The 24,788-nt window shown below is 37.9% G+C and overlaps 1 protein-coding gene across 1 annotated transcript in view; it reads right to left on the bottom strand.

The window, feature by feature from the left end:
• Positions 1-254: 254 nt before the first annotated feature.
• The window catches only part of gabra1 (gamma-aminobutyric acid type A receptor subunit alpha1), a 51,887-nt gene continuing 27,353 nt past the window's right edge, over positions 255-24,788 (bottom strand). The window contains exons 6-10 of the mRNA XM_036588093.1: positions 21,208-21,290; positions 18,512-18,655; positions 14,961-15,113; positions 791-993; positions 255-584 (exon numbers count right to left, since the gene is read on the bottom strand). Coding sequence (XP_036443986.1) covers positions 267-584; positions 791-993; positions 14,961-15,113; positions 18,512-18,655; positions 21,208-21,290 — 901 coding nt within the window. The 3' untranslated portion in view covers positions 255-266. The remainder of the gene's footprint in view (positions 585-790; positions 994-14,960; positions 15,114-18,511; positions 18,656-21,207; positions 21,291-24,788) is intronic.

The raw sequence follows: 24,788 nt of genomic DNA on the forward strand, positions 1-24,788 counted from the left end.
TTTTTAATAGCACATGTTCAAAGTGAAATATTCATGTATTTTCTTTTTAAAAAAGCACGTTTAGCACATATTGCAGATTGAGTCTTTTTTCCAATCTGTTTTTTTCTTTCTTTTTTTAAACTAGGAAGATATGTTACACAGGAGCAAAGTGGAGACTGGGGGACTCGACCACTACTGACACAGTTTGTTTTTGTTTTACTTGTAAAGAGACATTCAGAAAAAGAAGAAAGAGAAAGAAAGAAAGAGAACAAAAGGATGGACGAGGATTAGTGGGGCTGCAGGGCGCCTTGCAGTTTGGGCTTTTTATTCAAGTAGGTTGCCCAGTAGACCAGGTTAAAGGTTCCGAAGAGCAAAGGGAAAGCTATTCTGGCGATCCTGTCGATCTTGCTCACGCTGTTGAAGGTTTTCTTCGCCTCCGGCGGCTTTGGCTTGGGCTCCTCCTTGGGTTCGGTGGGTGGTGGGGGTGCGCTTTTGGCAATGGTGGCCAAACCAGGGTCCCTGGCGATGTTGGGGGCGAAGGCTGTTGCCGTGGCAGCAGTGTAGGTGTTGTTTTTCTTCAGCAGGGACTCCTTCTTCTTCTTTTGCTGTAACGAGGGTTAGTGGTGGGCAGGTTAGCTTAGCAAGAAGATGGTTTTTACTGAAAAATATGTTTTCTTGGTGAGTGAAATCATCTTAAATCAAGCCAAGGTGCCTGAGATTACTCATTATGAGATGTTGGACACTCTTAAAGTGCTTCAGGGGTTCTTTAGTAGAGAATTATTCTGTTGGACTAAGTAACTGAGTGACGTACCTTCTCTGGCACCACGCTTTTCCCGTCCCAGGCATAGCCCCTTTTCGTGAAGTAGTTGACGGTGGCGAACTCGATGAGGGCAGAGAAGACGAAGGCGTAGCAGACGGCAATGAACCAGTCCATGGCGGTGGCGTAGGCCACCTTGGGCAGAGAGTTCCTGGCGCTGATACTGAGGGTGGTCATGGTCAGTACAGTGGTCACTCCTGCAAGTGGGGGAAAAAAACATTCACTTTTTAAGACTTTGTATTTTATTTTTAACCCAATGTTCAATCCCAACTACCTCCACCTGTCTAACTCTCTGCTACTGTATGAAAGCTGTCAACAAGGGTCTGGCCGAAGTGTCGTTTAGTCAATAAAATGAGCTGAAATTAAGATTCATCTGCAGTGTTGGCTGAAATCTCTGTGTTTTGTCTTGAGGATTTGTAAGTGTGCAAACATCAGATAGAGGAATAAATTTAAACACATTTGCAAGAAACATTTTTGCAAAATTATATATATATATATATATATATATATATATATACATATTAGCACTGCTGTCAGAACAAAACCTCGTATCTGCATTGTTTTTCAGTTCTTGACATTATTTGAAAACACCTGTTGCTCTTTACATTGTGTGTAAATTTCATGAAGAATGGACCAAAAGAAATGACTCAAAATTACTTGGGAAGAATTTGGTTCCATTGACTTACACTATATATATATATATATATATATATATATATATATATATATATATATATATATATATATATATATATATATCAGAAAATATTTCAATGCATCATGAAATAGATTTTTTTTTTAAATAACTTGGTATGATTTAGAGTTGTTTTCCTGAAGTTGTTCATAAAATACTGCAAAATAAATGACTCTTTCGAACAAGTATTGGGAGATATGGAGGTCTGTCATTGTTTACCTTGTTCCTCAGCAGACAGCTGAAGGGCCAACAGCCTTCTTCAATAATACCGTTAGTCTTTACTAAAATAATCACATGAAATAAGTTTGTGTTTCAAGCTCTAAATGCTTCAGATGTCTCAGTATAATTAGAGCTGGCCTAAGCAGTATTAAACTCTGTGGAGGAAGGGGATGTAGAAAACCATAGCATGTTTTCATGCACATGTGTGTAAAAACTACCAAAACATGAGCTGTTTTAAACGTATATGGGGGCATATAATATACACACTTCTGATTTGTTTATTTTGGGGGTCTTAGTTGTAGCAGTGTGTTAAACTAACCCCCTCGTGTGGAGGCTGTACCTTAGTCTGTCTGTGACTTTATGATGAAAACATTTACAATAAATACAGTTACTATAATGGCTCCAATACAGTCGTCACAGTGAATCTGGACAAATATCTGCACAACTCCTGTCAATATTCACAGATAATGCTGGTGTAGGAACACAAAACATGACCATAAACATGTTCTACTTGAACCTATTTAACTCCATAAAACATCCATGTTATTTTTAACAAGTATCTGATCATAAATATCCTTTATGCTAAATCTGTCCTGTTCAAAAAGCCAGATCCCACTGATTGAGGCATATGTGTGCCACATTGCACCTAATCACAACAAGCGTGACTGGTCAATGAGTGAAATCCATTAAATGGGTAAAGCATCAGTTGCCATCTCGCCGGCAGTCTGTGCATTAAAGTTTAATTAGATGGTGGAAGGCTTGCCAGTGCTGGAGGCCCACCAGATTTCCACTCCTCCTTTCCATTTACAGAGACCAAACCTCTCTCTGCCAGCTCTCTCAGGAGCACACAGAGAAGGTACGCAGCAGAATGGAGCTATTAATAAGTCTTTACGTTTAAGACTTTAGATAAAGTATGCGGTCAGAAGATAAAAAATATAGCACATAGTGAAGAATTATTCATGCGTCTAAAGCTGCCAGCAAGACGTATCTGGGTTGGCTAAATTAATTTACACCAAGCAGGATGATAAGCACAGCTAATTACGAGATTGTTCATGTTTTTTACAGCGCAGATGGTGACGCTTGAAGAAACAGTAAAAATACAGCTGGAAAAACCTTCAGTAAACTGGGCCCGTATTCCAGAAACGTCCTAACTCTGAAATCTGATCTGTTTAGTCTCCATGACGACTGAATTCAGGACAGTAGCTATTCCACAATAACAGTTCCTAACTTCATAATCTCATCATGAACTCCAGATAAGAAAACAGCATCACACAAACATCCTAACTAGACTAAACCTCCTAAATCCTGTCCTAACTTTAGGATGAACCCCAACAGGGTCCTCACTTCTGTTTAAGGTCCGTTTCTATGGTTTTTAGGCAGCTGAGTCAGCAGCATAGTTCACTACCAGCATAATGAGCTCCATTTATTTCTACTGTAAAACGCTGCTTTCACTGTGAGATGATTTTCTTTTCTAACTCTGCGTTTTAAAGATCTCAGACGCTGCAGACTCGATCTCCACCGCCCCTCTGATCACCTTCGTGTGTTAATGTTGATGATGAAATATTACAGTGATGGTGGTGAATAATGAGGAGACGGAGCTGAACGTGTGTCTGTTTATTAGGAGGAGTAACGTTAGCGCGCTCGGCTAAAGCGTTTGGGAAATGGAGACTGAAACTGTGGAGCGGTGACGCTCTGATAAACAGCAGTTTATCACACTTTAGTTTTGTTTGACCTTCTTTACATCAGTAACGGTAGCTGTGACTCACACTTTTAACATTATTTTGATTACGTGTTTACGTTTCAGCTGTGTGTGTATGGTCAGTTGCTCGGAAACAGATACAACTTCGGTCGAGTAGGTTAAGATTTCCTAACTTGAGATTTTTCATAAATACTCAAGTATTCCTTTATAAATATGTTATTCAGTGCTTATGCATGTGTTATGAAGTCCCTATTTTAGGCTCAAATAAAGCGCTACCTTACGTTCAAGATTACAAAAACAACCCCTCTCATGTTCCACTTGGTTCTCCTGCTGGATTGCTGTTGTCTTCTCCAGAGGATTTATTTACAGAAGTGTTGATGCCTCATTAGGATTATTACCATTTGAGCTCATGCATATTCAACGCTGCCTCAACAAAGCTTCGTGAAGTGCGAAGAACAATCGAGAGACGATGCCGCTTTCTCCGTGTCACGGCTTTTCCCGAGCGGCTCAGTGATTAGACGGCTGGCGTGAAAACCTGTGGAGGACCGGTATCGATTCCCTCCAGGCCGGCGGGCGTCTCCATCCACAGAAGGTCATGCTTCTGTAAACATGCTCTTGAGCGTGAGCAGTATGGCTCCGAATGACTTAATCTCCCTGTACAGGCGAACAGAGTGGACTGAATCACGCTGAAAATGCAGCTCGCTTTCGATTACCATCACTGCACCCCCGCCCACCGACTCTCCCTCCCCACTCTCCCACTCCGAGAAGCGCCAGGCAGTCAAGACTCAAGCGGAGGAACATGGCTGATATCTATTTTCTGGCTAAGTCTCTTAGCTGAGGCTGTGAAGTGATGGAGTGGGCTGGCAGTGTGCCGACAACACATCATCTCTAAGGAAACTGGGGGGAAAAATATGGGGGCTAATGTATTGGATTGACTTTCACTGCGAATATAATCCAAAACCAGGACTTCAATCAAGAACACACAGCACTCCATTCAGCCACTTAATAAACACCTGCTTAATAAAGCATAAAATTGTCCAAAACAAATAAATTACTGGGGAACAATTTACAGTAAGAGTACATCAATAAACAGAACGCTTAACCAGTAACCATTACCAAATGGTTAAGTAATGTCTTAATGAATCAATAACTAATGATAATAGTGATCAATACCATATTATACGTTTTTTAAGGGTGCTTGTAAAGACCAATGGTTCTATTAAGAACCATTAACACTCAAAGAACTATTTGCATGATTAAATGGTTCTCTGCATGATGAAATCTTCAGACTGATGGAGAATGTGTTGTGTATGGTTCTATATAGCACCAAAAAGGGTTCTTCTATTGTTACGAGCTTGACATTGTCACAACAGCACAACCCTTGGTGCTATATGGGACCATTTTTACTATATTTATCTATATAGAACCATATACAGCACATTCTCAGCCAATCCGGAGAACCATTTCGCCATGCAAAGAACCATTTAAGCATGAAATGGTTCTATACAGAGCTCATGGTTCTAAACAGAACCATTGTCTTTAATAAAGAACCCTTGAAGAACCATCTTTCTAAGTTTGTACTATGGGTAAGACAATGGCGATAAATCAAAACTGCCATTCATTTTTCTCAGAGAGACAACCAGCTTAGACCCAGAGTTCCTACTATGGAATTTTCTTTGAGTGTTCATGGTTCTAAAAAGAACCACTCTCTTTATTAAAGAACGCCTGAAGAACCATCTTTTTAAATTAATTTTTAAATGAATGTGACTAAACATTTGGGACAGTAGGAACTAAGCATTACTGAACAATTTACTGAAGTCTATAATAATGTCACCTAAGGTCTTAATTAAGTCTTAAATATCTACTGTATGAACACAGAGTATCAGTAGTTAATGGTTAATTGAGATATTACTTAAGCATTTAGTAATGACCATAAACGACTTAATACGATCTAAAATGACATTAGCTCCTATTTCTATGATAAATTGTTACATTGCTTAACCATTTAATACATTTAGTACTGTTTATTACTTTCTTAAGTACCGACAACTGATGTACTCATTTTATTATGAAGTATTATGAATTTTTGTTTTGATCCTTGTGGAAAATGAAAAAGCAGGCTGTGGAATAGAAACTCTAAATGTGAGTTATGTTCACTTTTGGAGCTACTTTGCGTCTGATTACATATTACAGCTCAGTTTACTAAGAGCTGTTTGCAGCGACTGGTTTTGGAATTGTTTCCTTTGTTTTAAAGCGGGTATAAATTTGAGAACAAATTATGGTCACATTAAGGCACATTTTGTGCTGTGCCTGCCCTTGTACATACATCTGACCCACACTTCCTTAGTAAGTCAAAAAGTATCAGAAAATGTGTGCTTGGTTACCAAATCTACCAGTGTATGCAGGCGTTTAAACACCTACAGTCAATGACATGATTTGCTGATTTTTTAAGTGAAAATAACACATCCTCTAACAGATTTAACGCATAATTTCTATTAATATTCTATATGTGTAAGACATAAAATATGTCGCTGCTATTGGGACAAAACCTTGCATCTCCATTTTTTTAATTTGAAAATGCCTGTTGCCTTTTACATTGTGTGTAAATGTCATGATGAATGGATCAAAAGAAATGGCCTAAAATGATTTGGAAAAAAGTCTGGTTCCATTGACTTACATTGACAAAAGTAAAGTAGGGTTTTCCTTTTTCCTGTAAAGATATTAATTAGGAGATACGAGGTTTTGTTCCGACAACAGTGATATACACCATAACTTTTCCACAGGCAACAGTTTATTTATTAATTTATTTATTTTTTTACATACCAATATGTTAAATTCAGCAAATAAACAGTAATTTAGCACTGAAATGTGCAGAAGTGTGTCTCTGTAGAGGATGTGTTACTTATTTACACTTCAAAAATCAACAGTACGTGACATTTCCAGCGTTTCTCCTGCAATGAAGGTGTTAATAGTGAGTCTGTGCTGCAGTAACAGCCTCTACTCTTCTGGGAAGGCTTTACACTAGATGTTGGAACATTGCTGTGAGGATTTGATTGAGCATTAGTGAGGTCAGGTACTGATGTTGGATGGTCAGTTCTGGATCACTCCAACTCATCCCAAAGGTACAGGATGGAGCTCCATCAGTCCAGAGAACACAGTTACACTGCTCCACAGCCCAATGCTGGGGGGCTTTATACCCCTCTAGCCCACGCTTGGCATTGGACATGGAGACCTTAGGATCATGTAGAGCTGATCCAGAGTGTCCCGTTCTATTGATCAGTGTGAGATTATGGAGCCTGTATTAGTAATAGGTGACCTTAAAGTAGCCTTAAAAGTGACCTTAAATTCACCCTTTAAAAAGTCTGCCTTGATACTTTTGGACAAGGTCCAAATAAACAATTTTTGCATCGTTAAGCAAATCAGCATTTTTCAAAAACTTTTCTCATGTGATGAATTGTTGACAATTACAATCCATGTCATTTAACAGAGTTTCTTTTACAAACGCAACAGGATACAGAACTAATTACACCACTAAGAGAGCACACAGCGCACAGCAATGCAATTAGCTAACAGCTAACGGACTCAGGTGGGCAGGAACCCATGGAGCTAATGGCGTCAGTGGACAAGGGCTATTATTCAGCTCACTGTGACAAGATGACAAGTTCAGACTATGTAAAGTGAAGACTGAAAAGGTAAAACGGCATTAACTGGGGGCTCAGCTGAGAACAGCAATTAAATCAATCACAGGACTGTTGGCTTTAGCTCACTTATTCAATGTAGAGATACTTATGTATAGCCTTGCCCCCTGTATGTAAGCAGGAACATAACAGAAGTGTGGAATACATGACTTTATAAGCTTTTGTTTTGTAAAAAAGATAAGTTTCATGAATATGACACCCTCCGCTAGCCTGCCATTTAACCATTATAGTTCACACTTGTCAAATTCAGACTTGTCAGAAATTGCAGGCGATCCTGACAGGTTTCGCATCCATCCGTTTCACAGCTCTGCCCGTCTCTGCCGAGTCTCTCTCCGTGTTGCTAAACTGTCAGAGTTGGTATTTTGAGTACTTTAGTTCATGCTGTGAAACCTACTGTCATTTTAAAGAATCTGGCAGCTTTTCCGTGAAGCAGAAAAAGGAAAACTTTTCCATATGTCAAATCATCGCTGTCCCAAAAAAATCCTCCACTTTTTGTTCTTTTTTAGTTTTCTGCATAATTTGAGCTCAGCGTTGTGTGAAAATGTGGCTGTTTGTTATGTATAAATGCACCGTCAGGATTGCTACTCTATTTCATTGTACTCTGAAATGACAATCAAGGATTCTACAGCTGTGGGTTCATAACACGACTTCTAAAGTCTTAACAGATTATAAAAGACTGGGCGTCTCACACTGTCACACTGTTTTTTGCAGATTTTTTGGGTAACTGAAATATTGGGGATCCACACTAAACCTTTAGGGATCACACACTAATCAACTTTTAAGCTGTTGTTAAGCTGAATGGTGCTCAATGAACTCAGGGGAAATCTTGCATTCTCCCATTTCTAGGATATGCAGGTAAACAAACATGTAGCGGCTGCTGCTGTTTTCTCTGCTGTTTGCACCGACACAGTTAAGAAGCAGCAGTAAACATGTTTGAGGATCATTAATCTAAACATGTAATCAGTGTGGGTTTTTTAGAGTTTTAAATGTACATAATTCAATCAATAATAACTCGATTGTGCTCGTGCCTTAAACTCAGCTCATTAAAAAGCTTCACTCCACACGTGAGGAACTTTTTGCCATTTTTCAATCAATCAATCAACCCAATCAATACATTGAGGGAGACCCTCATTTACAATGTAGCTGAGATTGAGAAGTTGTACAGTAAAAAATTAAATCAAATGCTATAATTAAATAATAAAAATCATAAAAGTAAAATTTAATAATAAGAAGGTACCAATAAATTGTAAAATCAATAAACGATTAAAATTACAATACAGTAACTTATCAAGTAACAGAGCAGACAAGGGTAAAATAAATAAGAACTTCCTGTATTTTCTTCTTTTGTGCCCTCAGTTTTCATTGGTTGTTGCAGGAATTCATTCAGATCAAGACTCTGGCCAGTTTACACTAGATTACACTCAGGCAGGTCGAAAAAATCAAACGTTTGATCAATTCTGACTGGCTGAAATGCGATTGGGAAGCAATAAATCTGAGTCTGTGCTGCTCACACACGACTCAACTCTCTCTCCAACTGTCACCTCTGACTGATCCAAAAATCTGCAGACTAGAGCAGCTCAGACTCAGCCAGACTGAGAATCGGGGCTAAAATCGGGGTAAAAGTCATGTAGTGTAACTCCGGCTTCAGTCTAAATCTAAATTTCATGATTAATGGACCATTAGAAATGTTCCAACATTGCTTTGAACAAAATTTCTTTACATTAATTTTCTCCTGTAAAGCTGCCATTTTGGAGATACTTGTTTTTCTTTGGACAGCAACAGTATTTAAAAATGTTATCACAACCCTTTATTCTGATAACATCAGGATGCATAACTACTGGGTGGGGCTTACAGCAGTATTAGGGTGGGGAGAATGATTGAGGATCTGTATCGCTGAGTGGTCAAATGCCAGAAGACAAATTGCATGAACCACCGTTTTAAGCACCGCCATTTAGCAAAATGGTTAGCTAGACTGCTACTTGGTCACAATACATAACAGTGTTAGGGGTAAAACTAGCAGTGCTGAATGTAGATGTTCCACAAAGTTAACTGAAGTTCTCACCCATTGTTCAACAAATACCCACAGATTATTTCACACAACATCCATTTCAGCTATTATTCTACACAAAATAGTGGTGAAGAAGCCAAATTGAAATGCAACATTGCTTAATCCTTTCTCATCATTGGTCTGGACTAAAGGAACCAGCAGTTATTTTCTGCTTTTTATTTTATTTTATTTCATTTAATTAAAGTATTTTATCGCAACTTTAATTTGATGTTAGCTCTTTTACCGTTATATTGTATTTTACTCTCTTATTGAATCATTATATTCTAAAATGTTTTTTTTTTCTTATAACCTATTATTATAGTTGGTTCTTTTACATACTTTTAATTTGTTTTCATGCATATTTTATCACAATTTTATGCTTATTTCATATTTGAGCCTTAATTTTTATTTCTTTACAAATCATCTTATCCATTTCATTTTATTTTTAGTTGATAAATTTCATTTTTAAATCTTTTTTTGGTTCTTCCTTAACCCCTGTTTAACTTGCTCGGCTACACTGTAAATGAGGGTCATCCTCATTGTACTTCTGAGTTGAAATAAAGGCTGATTGATTGACAAATGTCTCCTCAACAAGACTCAGAAACAGTGACTGTGCGTAAATCAGCAGATCCATCAGGCAGCAGCTTCGCACGACTCGGTAAACAAAGAGCTTTAAAGAGAGCTAATCTTTCCAAAGTCACAGAGCGTTGGGAAAAGAGGATCGGGGTCCTACTTTTACAAAATAAACTGGAACAGAACATTTTTAATTCACAATGCCTTTCATAACCACTGCGCTGTCATTGAAGGGCTTCATAATGGACAAATATATTCCAAATAGGTTTTACACAACAATGATTAAGCACTCAAATGCATATCCTCTTTAATCAGAACAATGTCTGAGGGATAAGCGTATCCAGAGTGGGATTTTAAATTGCCTATTTATCTAATGCGCAAACCTCCCCTTTAGAACCTATTGTTGAGTCTTCCTGCCTCAAATGAGAGCCAAGCGCCGGATTGTTTTCGGCTTTGTGCTGTGCTGCTAGATTCATTTGAGTCATCTGATTGAACAAAAGACTATTAATTTTTCTGACAAAAACTAACAATCGACTGCTCATCCATATAACTGCAGATAACAACATGTAGAAGGGCATGACAGACCAAGCAGGCCGAATCAGGCTGTTCATGCTAAGTCATGCTATGAGGTAGGGCTGGGCGATACGGCCAAATACATATGTGTACATCATTCAACACTGATTCATGCTTTTCCTAAAGCTTAGTTCTAAATGTGAAGTGTTTTTGAACCCTAAAGAAAACAAAAGCCTTATTATGGTGCAATATGTCAGCAACAGAACTCTAGATAGAGTGTGGTATTGTAAATAATATCACGACTGTGTATTGGACGAGCCATGATTTTGTGTCACCCTCAAATTTTATATTCCTTTTATGCAAGAGTTTTGCAAAAGTAGCGAAAGAAGTAAAACAACGAAATCCCTACTATGACTTTAAATATCCCCAATTTAGATGTATTCAATTCCACCCACTAGTTAGGACTCCCACAATCACACAAGACTACCAGCGCTAGGAGGGTGAGAGCTAGCACAGGCTTCCTCTGAGACCTGTGAAAAGCCACCACATATTTTCAGACTGCTGCTAACGCGGCGTCATTGGACAGCTGAACGCACTCGTAGGAAAGCGCTAACCACCAGTTCTGTTATGTCACACTTCTTGGCCTCCCGGCTACAGATGGCGGTAGCATCACCGGGGATCAAACTCTCCATCTCCTGATGACAGGACCAAATATATACTTTTAATATCAGCAGTGTCTTCCAACAAAAAACGTTCTAGCAGCTTAGAGAAAAGTGACTATTGTTATTGCTTACCAACCTTTCTTCAGTGGAGTGATAAAATAGAGTGGAAAAAGACTTTTATCAGATATATCGAAAAACTGATCTGTAAAATGTTCATTATCGTTTTCACCCGGGCTTATTATGAGGTTTCTTCAGTGAATATGATATATGACCACATGGACTGAATGTGATATTAATATATGGTAATGTCTTCTAAGAAAGATGCAGATTGTTCACTAGCAGTAAGAATGTAAGAGGAACAAGAGAAATTACTGATGACAACTGGAAAACGTTCAAGAAGAAATTCAACACGTTTCACTGATTACAGTAAAGCCTTCTACTATATCGACCAATTAAAATTATGGAATATCCTCCGGAGAATGGGTACACCAGATTATCTTACTGTTCTGATGAGGAACCTCTACACAGATCAACAAACCAGCCAGAAAATGGACACACAGGTTCCAAATTGGCAAAGGCGTCAGACAGGGTTGCCCCATATCCCCATACCTGTTCAACCCGTATGCTGCACATATAATAAAAGAAGCAGAATCCAGAATTCAAGATTGGTGGAAGAAACACCAATAACCTTTAATATGTAGAAATGTCATTCGTAGTTGAAACTCTGCTTGATTTGGGACCTAAAAGCCCTTAAAGAACAGAGTGAAAAGACGGGAGCTCAGTATGAAGAAAACAAAGATAATGACAACCTTAAAGGTCACTAGCTTCACCACTGGCGATGAAGATGTAGAAGTGGTGGACAGCTTTTACCTACTTGAATCAATTTTCAACAACAATCTAGCAGTCAAGAAATATGACACTTGGCAGAGAATGAAGGAGCTTGAAAAGATCTTCAAGTGGAATGATGTTCCTCTGCAAAGAAAGATCAGAAGTGACCAGGCTGTGGTCTTTTCTGTGGTTCTTTGTGGATGTGAAAGCTGGACAGTAAAAAGTGGGACAGGAAGGATTGATGCCTTTGAACTTTGGTGGTGGTGAGGACTTTTGGGAGAACCTTGCATGGCTGAATGACTGGGCTTTTATTCTGAGGTCACTCATAAATTCTAGTGGTTGCAAATTTTGAGGCTTAATTTGTTATCGAGCTGAATCTTGACTTCAGAATTGAAAATATAGGTATTTTTTACTCCTCTAAGCAGTAGTGAAGAATATGTTAGCTATTTAGAATGATGTTCTTAACAGAATGTAAAAACACTTACTACATGAAGCCTTATGACTGCTTCACGGATGTCTTAGAGCACTCTAGCTAACGCATCTGAGGGCTGCAGAGGTACTATCTTCTGTAAAGCAGCAGTTTGGGATACGACATCATCAGGAAGTAGAGAGGGAGGTAAAGTGAGGACAGAACAGCTCAGCCAGAGCTAAATCCCTCCTCTATGGAACGTGTTACATAATACATCACACATACACACAGGCCTTCAGACTTTAAATATCACTGTGTGCTCTTCGGAATTATGAATTATTTTGCATGCATTCTCTTCATATTTTCAAATTAGACCTAATTATAGCCTGATTATAATTAATTGCCACTAACAATGACATTAAAACTGCTTGGTAAGACTTTACTGTAGGCCAGTGGTCCTAAGGCTACATTCATTGCAGTTGACATAATCCTATTTAAATGTTTATAAACATTTCTTCAATAGGCATTTGCCAATTTTGAAGTCACAGTGACGTAATTGTGATCATCCGATATAGCCTGCCAGGTCACTGGATGAAAGATATGCCCACTAGATGAAAAATAAAAGCAAGAAGGTCTGAATAATGTATACCCTGCTCCTCTTAAGCATATTAAACAGCTCATAGATCATATAGGAACACATCTGGTATTTCATTTTCCAGATTCACTGCCAGTTTTTCACTGGCGGAAAAGGTCGCATTGTATTCTGACACAGCATACAAATACATTCAGCTCATTACGGACACATTAATAAATGTCATTAATATTTATTTGGACATGTCTTAATTAGATTTGTTTGGATCTGTGTGGTCAGCTTGCTAAATAGGTTATCTCTGCGCTCTCATCGTAATGATTACCGGGACTTCAACGGGAAATAGCCAGTCAAGAGTAACAGTTTTTTGTATGGTGATGCACCAAAATGTAAATCCTTGGCTGAAACCAAAATTCAGGACACACAGGAGCATAAAACAAAAACAGTTTGCTTAAAGTAAGAATACTAAGATAACCACAGTACATCTTTAGCTACATCATGTGCCAAAAAGGTCCTTGACAACAGAGAACAGTTGATCATCCAGGTCACTGAACTCCATTATTGTTAGTGATTCTTTGCTATTTCTCTGTGGTTTGTGAGTGTTTTCATCATGTATAAATGGCGCTGGAGGGATACTCTCCTTTCTGGTTCTGTTGTTGTGCTGTGTTCTGCGTATCAGGTCATGTTTTCAGGTCAAACCTGCAGTGGAGAAGGTATTGCTGTCTTGATGCTCCACAGAAGCAGAGATTACAAATCTCTTGTCAGATGTTCCTTGTAGAAAAGTATTTGCATATGGCTGATATTCTCACTGTTGATCTTCTGTCAAACTGTTTCAGCGCATTTCAAAAAATCAAAAAAGAGATCTTCTGAATATCTCTATAGGTTCTTCTAGACAATGAAATCTGCCGCTGAGGTGTTTCTTTAAAGGAAAACAGCTTAGTAATCTCCTATGTCTCCTCTAAAGGTTTAGAGATCTCAATAAAGTTACACATTGTGCTCAGGTGTGAAGATAATAATTCAAATTAAACTGTCATTTCTCCTTTGTCTCTCCTGAATGTCCTCTCATGTCTCCTGTTTGTCCTTTAAGTGCATTTTACAGTGGTTGAAATTTCTGTGCACCCCCAATTTTTAACGTTTGAAGTTGCTTGTAGCTCGCTGCAAGCGGTAAAAATATACTTGAAGCTTTGAGCATGGCGAGTGCGCACCTCTTCCATCGTTGTTCACACATGACAATGAATGCGCTTAATGCACATGGCAGGAATAAGAGGCCACATTAAAGAAACAGACACACCACCTGAGCTGCAGTAAAGTGTTTGTTAGGAAAGCTGCTCTGAATGATGTCCTCTTAGGTTGTTTTCACGTTACAGCTTTTTCCAAACCAAGCACAGCTCTGCGAGTTCGGTACACTTAGTCGAGTGTGAAAGCTGTTTTTGAGTTCGAGAGTGGTCCTGAGAACCAATCTCTTTTCCTCCTGAAATTGGTGGTCTGGGTTTCACTTCGTGCCAACTCTGGTGTGGCCCACTGTGCATGTGGAAGCTATCTGCTCTCAGTATCATGACTTAACAATTTATTGCATTATTTCCTTTTTTAGGTTTTGTGATGGCGGAAGGAGGACGATTATGGCCAAAAAGCGCTGTTCGTCACTGCTTGAGCGTTCATATCCAAGGAAAATAATAAAAAGCAGCAAACAGATGAAGCTAGAGCTGACCATTTTGCACACCTGCACACCTAAAAGTAATGTATGGAATTGCACAAGCAATCCACGATCCAGCAATAATGAGACCCTCCGCTAAACGAGCCCAGAATCATTCCTGGGTGCAGACTCAAGTATACAGGACAAGTGTGAAAATGCTCTTAAAAAACAAAACACAATGCAACAAAGCAGTTTGCACAATGCTAACTGCTTCCAATACCTGTTAGCTACATTAACCTCGCAGCTCCAGTTCTAAAACTAAAGAGGTAAACTTCAGACACCAAACATGTCTTGGCTGATCAATTACATTCAGGTTATATAAGGAAAACTTACTAATTAATTTTTGTTTTAAAAGATAAAACATATCAAACCTTCCATCTAGGATTTATTCAACATAAACAGAACTTGGTTAGCATTCAGTCATCAGACTAACTGGCCCCCTGACCACGTCTCTGTGAGGCTGAACGAGCTCTAAAGAGCGAGACACAGTTAAAAGCTTATTGATCTGTCTTTTCCCCAGAGATCAATTAGAACACTCACCGAACACAGTCCTGGCGGGGACCGACTCTCTGTTTAGCCAGAAAGACACCTGCGATAGAATCACCGTCATGATGCATGGCAGGTACGTCTGGATCACGAAGTAGCCGATCTTTCTCTTCAGGTGAAAGTGTGTCGTCATGACAACATACTCTCCTGGAGCGTGGATGAGAAGAGAGAGCACATTATATGTAGCAGTTTGCTAATTAGGATCTGTTAGAACTGTTAACAGAGATCAGAATCTGACTGTAATCAATTAGCAAATCCAGCACAGACAGTTTAATCGGGCAGCCTTTAAATACAGCTTAACTTTATTTCATTTTTATTTGCGACTGGACAAATCCAATCAAAAACAATGCTTGAATTGATTGATTTGAGGGCTGTGCTGACGTTGACTCTCAAATCTAGTTGCTATGTTCTTAAGCAACCAATACACTGAGATTTTAGGCTGGTTTCAAGGTTACAGTTAGATTTAGATTTAATTGCATTCAACTTAACCTTCTGTTACAGTTAAAACAAATTCAGTTGCATGTTACTAAAAGAAAAGTTGAAGATTTACAGATCATTTATAAATCATCTAAATTATCTTTCATTTGTTTTAATTTACATATCGCTGCTGTTGGAAGAAAACCTCCATTTTTGCTGCTTTTCAGTTTTTGACAGAATTTAAAAATGCCTGTTACCCTTTGCGTTGTGTGTATTGTGTGTCTGATATTTACATATTCACAATAGATATCAAATTATGTATTTATTTATGTATTTATTTAGCTGGAAGGGACAAATGTATCAGCAGAACAACAGAGCCACATTTTTAAAATGTTATTTTTCTTCAAATCTTATTTTTATTCATTATATAAAAAAATAATAAAAAGTGATGTGGACTCTCAAATGTAGTTGCTATGTTCTTCATCAACCAATGTACTTAGATTTTAGGCTAGTTCCAGGTGCAAATCATACACACCAAAAAAACATAACTATTAGATTTTCAGTTTGAGCCATAAATGTCAAAATTCTGTCAAACTATGAGGACAAAAAACACCCATTCTGGTATTATGATGGTGCTAAACTAATGCCAATTCTTATAAACAGTAACATTTAATGCTTGTGAAAGTCATTCTGTGTGTTTTCTTTGAATCTTGTAACAGTCATTATTATATATCTGAGCTTGTGTGTATCAGTGTTACAGTGACTCTTTCAGTAAAGGGTTCTGACACAGAGCTGCCGCTGTTTTACATTCCTAACAACTAACTGGAACACTGCTTAGACTTCCAGAAGGACTACAGGGATGTTTTTTCTCATAGTTCCACAGTTTGATTGGTTCTTTATTCTGTCACTTCCTAAAATTTGTGGATAGTTAATCTAACATGAAGTCCTAACCAATGGGAGAGCAGCTCAGCTGAATCTACCTAGATACCACAGAAAGAACAGTCCTGATTGGATAATTTTCTGTGGGGCGTTTTAAGAATTTACCCCTTTTGCTTTCAACTAAAACTGAAGTATTACTACATCACTTACCAGTTTAAATACAACAAGCAACAAACCTTTATATAAACTTCTTGTTTTTTATTTACATTTTTATTTATGTTGTTAATTCCATGATGGAATTCATGTTTTTGAAAGTGACTGTCCTCAAAGCACAACTGTAATCTGTCATTATAGCAATCTCTCAAATTATTCTCTGATGAGTCGTCTATCTTTTATCTGAGTCGACGGCTTGTTGAACACAAATTCTCTTGCACAGTAATGGCCACCAATTAATTGAGCACCGCGACTCAGAACTCTTACCACAAACCATTTCCAATTGATCCGTAATAAATAGCCTTTCTCGCTTTGACAGCTACAGACACGGTAATCAATATGTACTTATTCAACAGCCATGCAAAATTGATTGTTCACCTTCCAATCGATAAATATTGCAGGAAATCTCTCCGAGGGCAGGCACCCGCACTTGAAACAACACCAGCCAATAGACAACTTCAAACAGTACCGTCCTGCGCTTAACCTTCAGAAACTGCATAAATCTCATTAGCATGTTAATTAATCCTGCTATAGCTGGAATACAGCACTGCACAGAATCTACACAGCACCTGCCTCTCAGAGTCCAGACCCTCAAAATCCCCCAGTTACTGTAGTTTGTACAAATGGCTAAATCTGTACTTGTTAAAGAGGTGAAATCACCATAATGACAGCTATACACAATATTCACAAAGCTCTTTTCATACATAATACAATAATCAGAACTTACTGTATATCTTTACCATTTTCATGAGTTTGTTTTAAATTGTTTTATTGTATTTTGGATCATCTTTCATTTTGAACGTCCATTATAGGTCCTCTATAGGAGCTCAAATTATTAACAACCTATCAAACTCAGCTGATTTTGTACAACATCAGGATTAGATTTAGGTTTAAAGTTGAAGTTAAGGTTACAGTTAGATTTAGATTTAATTGCATGCAGCTTAATGTTCAGTTACGGTTAAAACATATTCAGTTGCATGTTATTGTTGAATGTTGAATGTTCAAAAATATCATATGATACCTGAAGACATGTTCACATTTCACCATAAATATCAAAATATTTATATTTATTTTCTTTTTTGTTTGTTTTTTTTGTGTTGTTTTGTTTTTTGCTGGAAAGGATGAAATGTACCAGCAAAACAGCAGAGCCACATTTTAAAATAAATTTTGACTGATATTATATTTTTATTAATTGAATAAATTATAAATATAAAAGACAATCTACAAATCATCTACAGTGGACTACAGTACAATTTTTGTTTGTTTGTTTTAATTATATGTACAAAATGCTATGTATAAGTAAAGGTTGGGAAAATGGCACAAACATAACATCATGACACATGAAGACTTTCACATTTTAATTTATATATATATATATATATATATATATATATATATATATATATATATATAAAACTTATTTTTTTTAGCTGGAGATTTAACACTGACTGATGGAGAAGACAAAGTAAGATCAGTAACCAGCAACATCTGAGCTTTAACAGTGTAGATGAATGTGGGCTCACTATTTGGCAAGCATCAGGTCATGGTTGTCATTTTGTTGATGTGTTAAAACTGCTTATTACTGATTTTTAAGGTGTTAATGACCTAAGTAATGACCATTAATAAAGTCATTTTAGACCATTGTAAATGGTTTATGAGGCCAGTTTTATTTTACAGTGGTAATAATTTTAGCAAAAGTAAAAATGTGTCTTTAAATGTGTCCTCTTTTCTGTTTATTTGCTTGTTTTAGATACACATTAATTGTAAGTGATTTCTTACTTGGCCAGTAAAACGGATTCGTGGGTTCTCTGTTTTAATATTCCACTCTGATAAACAGGGTCAGCCATTTGCTACAGTCTGCTGCCCGTATCAATCAGCCCACAGTAGGAGGAGGAGGGAGGAGGGAGGAGGGAGCGCTCTGCACATCCACGAGGGAAACGACCGAATCTGGGGCATCTGCTTCTGCAGATGAACTCACTAACGCGCAGCAGCTCTGTGTGCATCTGAGTAGTGAGTGTGAGACGTAATGGACTCACCAGTGCTGGACTGGACCACCCCCGAGTCCACCGTCTGCCCCATCAGGTCGTACTGGTTCAGACGGGATCCGTCTTCGGCCACCACCACCGACTGAGCCGCACCGCGCGTCCACACATATACGACCTCAGCCCGCGTGTACGCATCTAATCAACAGACAAACACGTTTTCATTTTATTACGTACAAAAATGACACATATTTGCCAGTTAAAGGGCTCAACAGGTAGAAAAACACTAAAAAAAGACTTTTTGCTGTTGCCTGCTGCATTGCTTGCTCTATCATTGTGTATATAGATCAGTTTCATCTGTCTGTGTTGTTGTCTGGATGGAGTGATGATATTTTTTAATCACTTGGCTTTATAAATGAGAATACATTTTTCTACAATTCTGTGTGCACTGCAAAATATGATATCTTAGTGAGTGAAATCATTTTAAATCTTGTCAATAAAAGTAATATTTCCAGTTGTGACATTGTTGTAAAAATTAATGAACACATTTGAGATTAAACATTTCGAGCAATCCACTGAAATCATCCCAATTTCCATTTACTCTATTTTTTTTTAGCTAATATTGATAATTTGGCTTGAATTAAGCATTCACTGAAACAAGTAAAATGATCTACCATTGCAATCATTATACTAGATGACTAGATAAAATGACTTAAAATGACTAAAAATGACTAGAATTCTATTAATAATCTTACAACATTCTTACAGTAATCTCAAATTGAGAAACAGTATATATATTTATTACTTTTAAGAACTACTAAATAACATGTGGTGACTGAAAGTGTTATATCCAGAATAGGGATGTGTGCAAACATTAGTAATCTGTTATTTTTTTCTTTCAATAGTCATTTTATATTAACATATTGACAATATGGAGTTACAAATATGCAAATAGAAAGCTCAGCATTTGAAAACTGCCATGTGAAACAGTAACGCAAGTACTCTAATACATTATATGGCCAAAACTGTCACATCTCTATGAGAATGGTATGATGTCTCATTCCAAAATCATGAGCATTAATATGGAGTTGCCCCCATTTACGGCTATAACATCCTCCACTCTTCTGGGAAGCTTTCTAGAAGATGTTGGAGAGTCTGTGGGAATTTGTGTCCATTCAGTCAAAAGATCATTTGTGAGGTCAGACACTGATGTTGGACGAAACAGTCTGGCTCACAATCTCCATTCCAGTTCATCCCAAAGGTGTTCAGTGGGGTTGAGGTCAGGGCTCTGTGAGGCCACTGGAGTTCCTCCACACCAAACTGGTCACTCCATGTCTTTATGGAGCTGCTTTGTGCTCAGGGTCTCAGTCATGCTGGAACAGGAAAGGCTCTTCCCCAAACTGCTGACACAAAGCTGGAAGCAGATAACTGTGTAAAATGTCTTTGTGCTGCAGCATCAACATCACCCTTCACTGGAACTGAGAGCCCAAACCCTGAAAAACAGCCCCGCCCATCATCCCTCCTCCACCAAACTCTACTGTTGTGCATTCCAGTAGGTAACGTTCTCCTGGTATCCACCAAACCCAGATTCATCATCAGACTGACAGACAGAGAAGCTGATTCATCACTCCAGAGAACACGGTTCCACTGCTCCAGAGTCCAGTGGCGGCACTTTACACCCCTCCAGCCGACACTTGGCATAGTGCATAGTGATCTTAGGCTTGTGTGCAGCTGATCAGCCATGGAAACCCATTTCTTGAAGCTCCTGATACACAGTTCTTGTGCTGATGTTGTTTCCAGAGGCAGTTTGGAGCTCTGCAGTGAGTGATGCAACAGAGGATCGGCGATTTTTAAGTGCTTTGTGCTTCAGTGGTCCACCACTTCGAGGCTGAGCTGTTGTTGCTCCTAGGGCAGATCTAGCATGAACTGACTTGTGGCAGGGGCAGCATCCTATGATAGTGCCAAGCTTAAAGTCACTGAGATCTTCATTTCGACCCATTCTGCTGCAGAGATGTGCCATGTGCTTGACTTTATACACCTGTTAGCAATGGGTGTGGCGGAAACACCTGAACTCAATCATTAGGAAAGGTGTCCACATACTGTTGGCCATGTTTTGCAATTATATGCACCCCTAATCCCAGCCATATTCTATGCTAGATTCTTCAAAGTAGCCACTCTTTACTTTTATGCAGAAATGACATTTTGTTTTGGAAATAAATTCAACGTATTTATCTTGGAAACAAATTTCAAGCATTTAAGCTTAAGCTTTTAGATCTTCAGACGGCTCCAAACGTTTGCCTGAAAGTGCAGTCAGTGCTGTAAAGCACACAGTGAAAGTCCTGAAGCTGTGCTCTGGTCTGTCAGGACACTCTGCTGCAGTACGGTCCTCTACTGCTGCAGAGGCGCTTGAGAAGCTGAAATATTTAAAGCCACGGTTTTGGAGTCACTGGCTTATTTTCTTATTCATAGAGGGTACGTGTCTTTTTCCAGAGCAGACGCAGCTGTGCTTTCTTTTCCAGGATGAAGTGAGGTCAGACAAGAGCGAGACAAACACACCCGGCCGAAATAGGCGGGGTTTGGGGCTGAGTGACGAGGGAGACAGAAAGAGGAAGACAGAGAGACAGAGGAGGGCATGAAATGGCCTTTGGGCGTCGAACACCTACGAGGAAAGCTCCTGTCTGCTGAAACTTAGCAGCGCGGACATGATCGAAGTGGATGAGGAGGGGAAAAAAGGGAAAGCCGTTACTCACAGCTGCCAAATTTGAGGGGGCAGGCATGGGCATCCATGGGAAAATCCTCTAAATGCATGGGGCACTCCGCTCTCACTGTCAGCCTGGGAGACAGACAGACAGACAGAACGACAAGAAAGAGAAAGTGCAGAGACAGAGAGAGAGACAAGAGAGTTCAGCGTGAAACGCGAGGTGACGAGAGGATAGAGAGCCAGACAAAAAACAATTTGCAATATTTACACCTCCTGCCAGCCAGACTTAGCTTATTTTAAGAGATAGTCCAGTAGCGACGGTTCTGGGTCTGTATAGATGAGGTGGCTGTTGGGTGACCAACTTTAAACCCAGAAATATGAAATTATTCAAAAACAACCCAGAGAACAAATCTTGGTATCTGACTAATGGTATCTAGTCAAGTGAAATAATCTTATATGTAGTTATTATATCTAATATTTCTCATTTTGAGTTTATAAGATGATGCAACTTATTTCTAAACAATTTTACTTGTTTTAAGTAATTTATTAAGTCAATTATCTCACAGTATTGGCAGATAATTTTGCTTGTTGTATGAAATATGCTTGAAATAAGCCAAAATATCTGCTAATATAGTGAGATCATATAGTCAAATCACATAAAACAAGTAATAAATGTCTATTTAAACAATCTTATAAGCTTACAACAATCCTAACATGGGAAATATTGGATATGTCAACTAGATTTAGGATAATTTTACAAGTTTTCATGTGAACCAAAATTGCACTGAATGAATGTGCTTTTGTGATTAAAAATAGTTTTACAAAGTCATTGACCAAAAACATCTTTCTGCATTTGATATTTACTAAATGAAATGTTAGTAGTTTAATTTTTTTTAATATATTAAAACTGTTTGTAATAAATAAAAAAAAAATCATCCAATTTTTTTTGCAATGCGAAAAAATGATATATTGGCAAGTGAAATGATCTTAAATCTTCTCATTTTGACATGTTTTTAGTGATTCTAATAAGTCAGATCATTATATTAGCAGATGATTTTACTTGTTTAAAGTATATTTTTTACAAAACGCAAAAATGATCTGCTATTTACAGTGAGATTAGACTTTCTAAAATCACTTACAACAAGTAAAACAGGTCTAGAAATAAGTTACATAATCTTATAATAAGCTTACAACAACCCCAAATTAGGAACTATTAGATATTTCATCTTCAACACAAAGAAACAGAAAAGTCTGAGACCACACAAAAAATCTGAGATTGTTTGCCTTTAATCATGGAAACAGAACATTTCATAATAAAAATAAATAAATAAATAAATAAGCAAACAAAGAAAAGTTATCACAATTAAAATGAAAATATTAGAAATATTAGAAATTTTGCAATATTTCTAGATCACTATTCAAACCTGAAGCGAATATGTGAAATTGTCTATGTGGAGATGTTTTGTATTAAAAGGTCAGAGTTATTTTTTAGTCTGATCTCCTCCAGTGAAGCTCATGTTCAGACGCCTCTCAGGTGGACTTGATCTGCTGATCAGACGATTTTGTCACAGTTAGTGGCCAAAGTCATGAAGTCAAGAAATGAGGACAAACAAAAGAAATTCTGAAATTCATGATAAAAACTTCAAAGACTGTACCTTTTACTTAGATGGTTATGCTAATAATATAATTTGTAATTAAATATTTTGTATTAAATATGAAAAGAATGCAAAATAGAAGCATTTTCACTGGTGGTCTCAGACTTTTAGACCCCACTGTATATAATTCAGTAGATATAGTTTACAAGTGATATTTATTATTATTTTTGAGTTTGTAGTGTTTATCCTGATTTCGATGAGTTTAGTCTCTCAATCCAGCCGTTTTTTGGTGTTGAAGCACAAACAAACACTCTTTCAGGAAAACATCACAGTAACTTTCTATACTGCAAATGAAACTGGTGAATTTCTAGAACTTTCTGAATAGCAATGAACGATACCCAACTATCAGGATTGATTACCTAAGAACCAATCATTTACCAGCTTCAGTGGGGGGGCACCTGTACCGGCCAGTCAAATTTCTGATAGGGGGTCAGTGCCAGCCTAGACCCACCTAGACACATCACTGCTGGTGATGCAGTTGACACAATGCTGACTATATAACTATGCTAATTTGTGGGCTTCCACTACTTGTTAGCTATGTTAGTCTCACAGCTCCAGGGCTAAAACTAAAGAATCAAACTTCAGACCCCAAACCCGTCTTGGCTGACTGACCACCTCTGAAGTGTGTGTGTGTCTTTTAAGTCCAACTGTGTTGCACAAAAGTGAAAGAACCTGCACAAACCACTCAAGGCTACATTCACACCAGCCTGAGTTTGACAGAATGATGAAGCGGAGGACGTCAGCCCACTCAGGACGTTTCTCCCATTTGTCTTATCCGTGACACAAATATGAACTCCCCCCATCCCCCTAATCTCCTAATAAACACTCTAAAGAATGCTTTACGGCTCTGAGCGTCCTGACCCGCGCATTAAGAGCCTCTCCCGCCAGCCACGAGTTCACATCTCGGCTTTATTTATGACGTGGTAACTCAGACGCACGGTGACACTGTTCCCCCGCGCAGTAGCACAGCCTTATCTCCCCCTTCCTTATGCAGCATGGAGGCCTGTTCCCTTCACATCACTTTTGAGGCAATAATCCATGTTTTCTGGAGGGTGGAAAGAGCTAGAATGGCTATGTTGTGTGTTTTTGAAACTGGTCCCAAACCTGAGAATCCAATGTTTTGCTATAGACTGATTTGAGGTTAGCAACTTAAATCTACTTTACCACAGTCATAGTAGCTTGAAGCTAACAGTTTGAGCGAATGTGCCACATGTTCAGGAGTAAATGGTTTGTTTTGGAAGTTTAACCCTCTATTTCACGGTGTTGCCATATGGCAACAATTACTTTATCTTAATTTTACTAAAAAGCAGTGATATAAAATCTGTGTTTTCTTATTTAATTGTGGAAAAGGGGTCTTTTACTTTGAAAGGACAAATACTTCATGACATCGCATGACCAGGATTTTTTATTATGGTGTTGTCATTACCATACTTTCCAAATACCAATTGAAATTGTATTCATTTCCAATATTTGTAAATATTGGGTCATACAATTCACTAAGTATAAGTCTGATTTGTTTGTTCTTGTTTTCAATAAAAGGATAATTATTCAATAAATATAATATATGATAGAATTCAATAAAAAGGATGTTTTTAGAGAAAAAATTAATTTTATGGTCCTTGTTTTTTATTTTTATTTTTTATTTTATGATGCTATGGTACAATTGCGCATTGTTGCCAAATGACAACAATTTACCAAGTAACCCACTAAATTTTTAGAAATAAATATATACATTTTTTTAATTTCATTATTTAAGCAATTTCAAACAACAAAAACACATTAAAACATGTTATCACATTTAAGTAATATTCATGCAGTAGAGGATTAAGATTTGATGAAAATAAATAAACGTTTTCATTAACAAGTGAAATTAAGTAACTATATCTTTTGCAAACTTGTGAGACAGTAAATCTACAAAAGATTACAAGATTCCAGCAAATTTTTAAGAAGTCATGGTTTGGCTAGCAGCAGGTTT

Source organism: Colossoma macropomum, unplaced genomic scaffold (assembly GCF_904425465.1).
Source record: "Colossoma macropomum unplaced genomic scaffold, Colossoma_macropomum, whole genome shotgun sequence".
NCBI classification, from domain to species: Eukaryota; Metazoa; Chordata; class Actinopteri; order Characiformes; family Serrasalmidae; genus Colossoma; species Colossoma macropomum.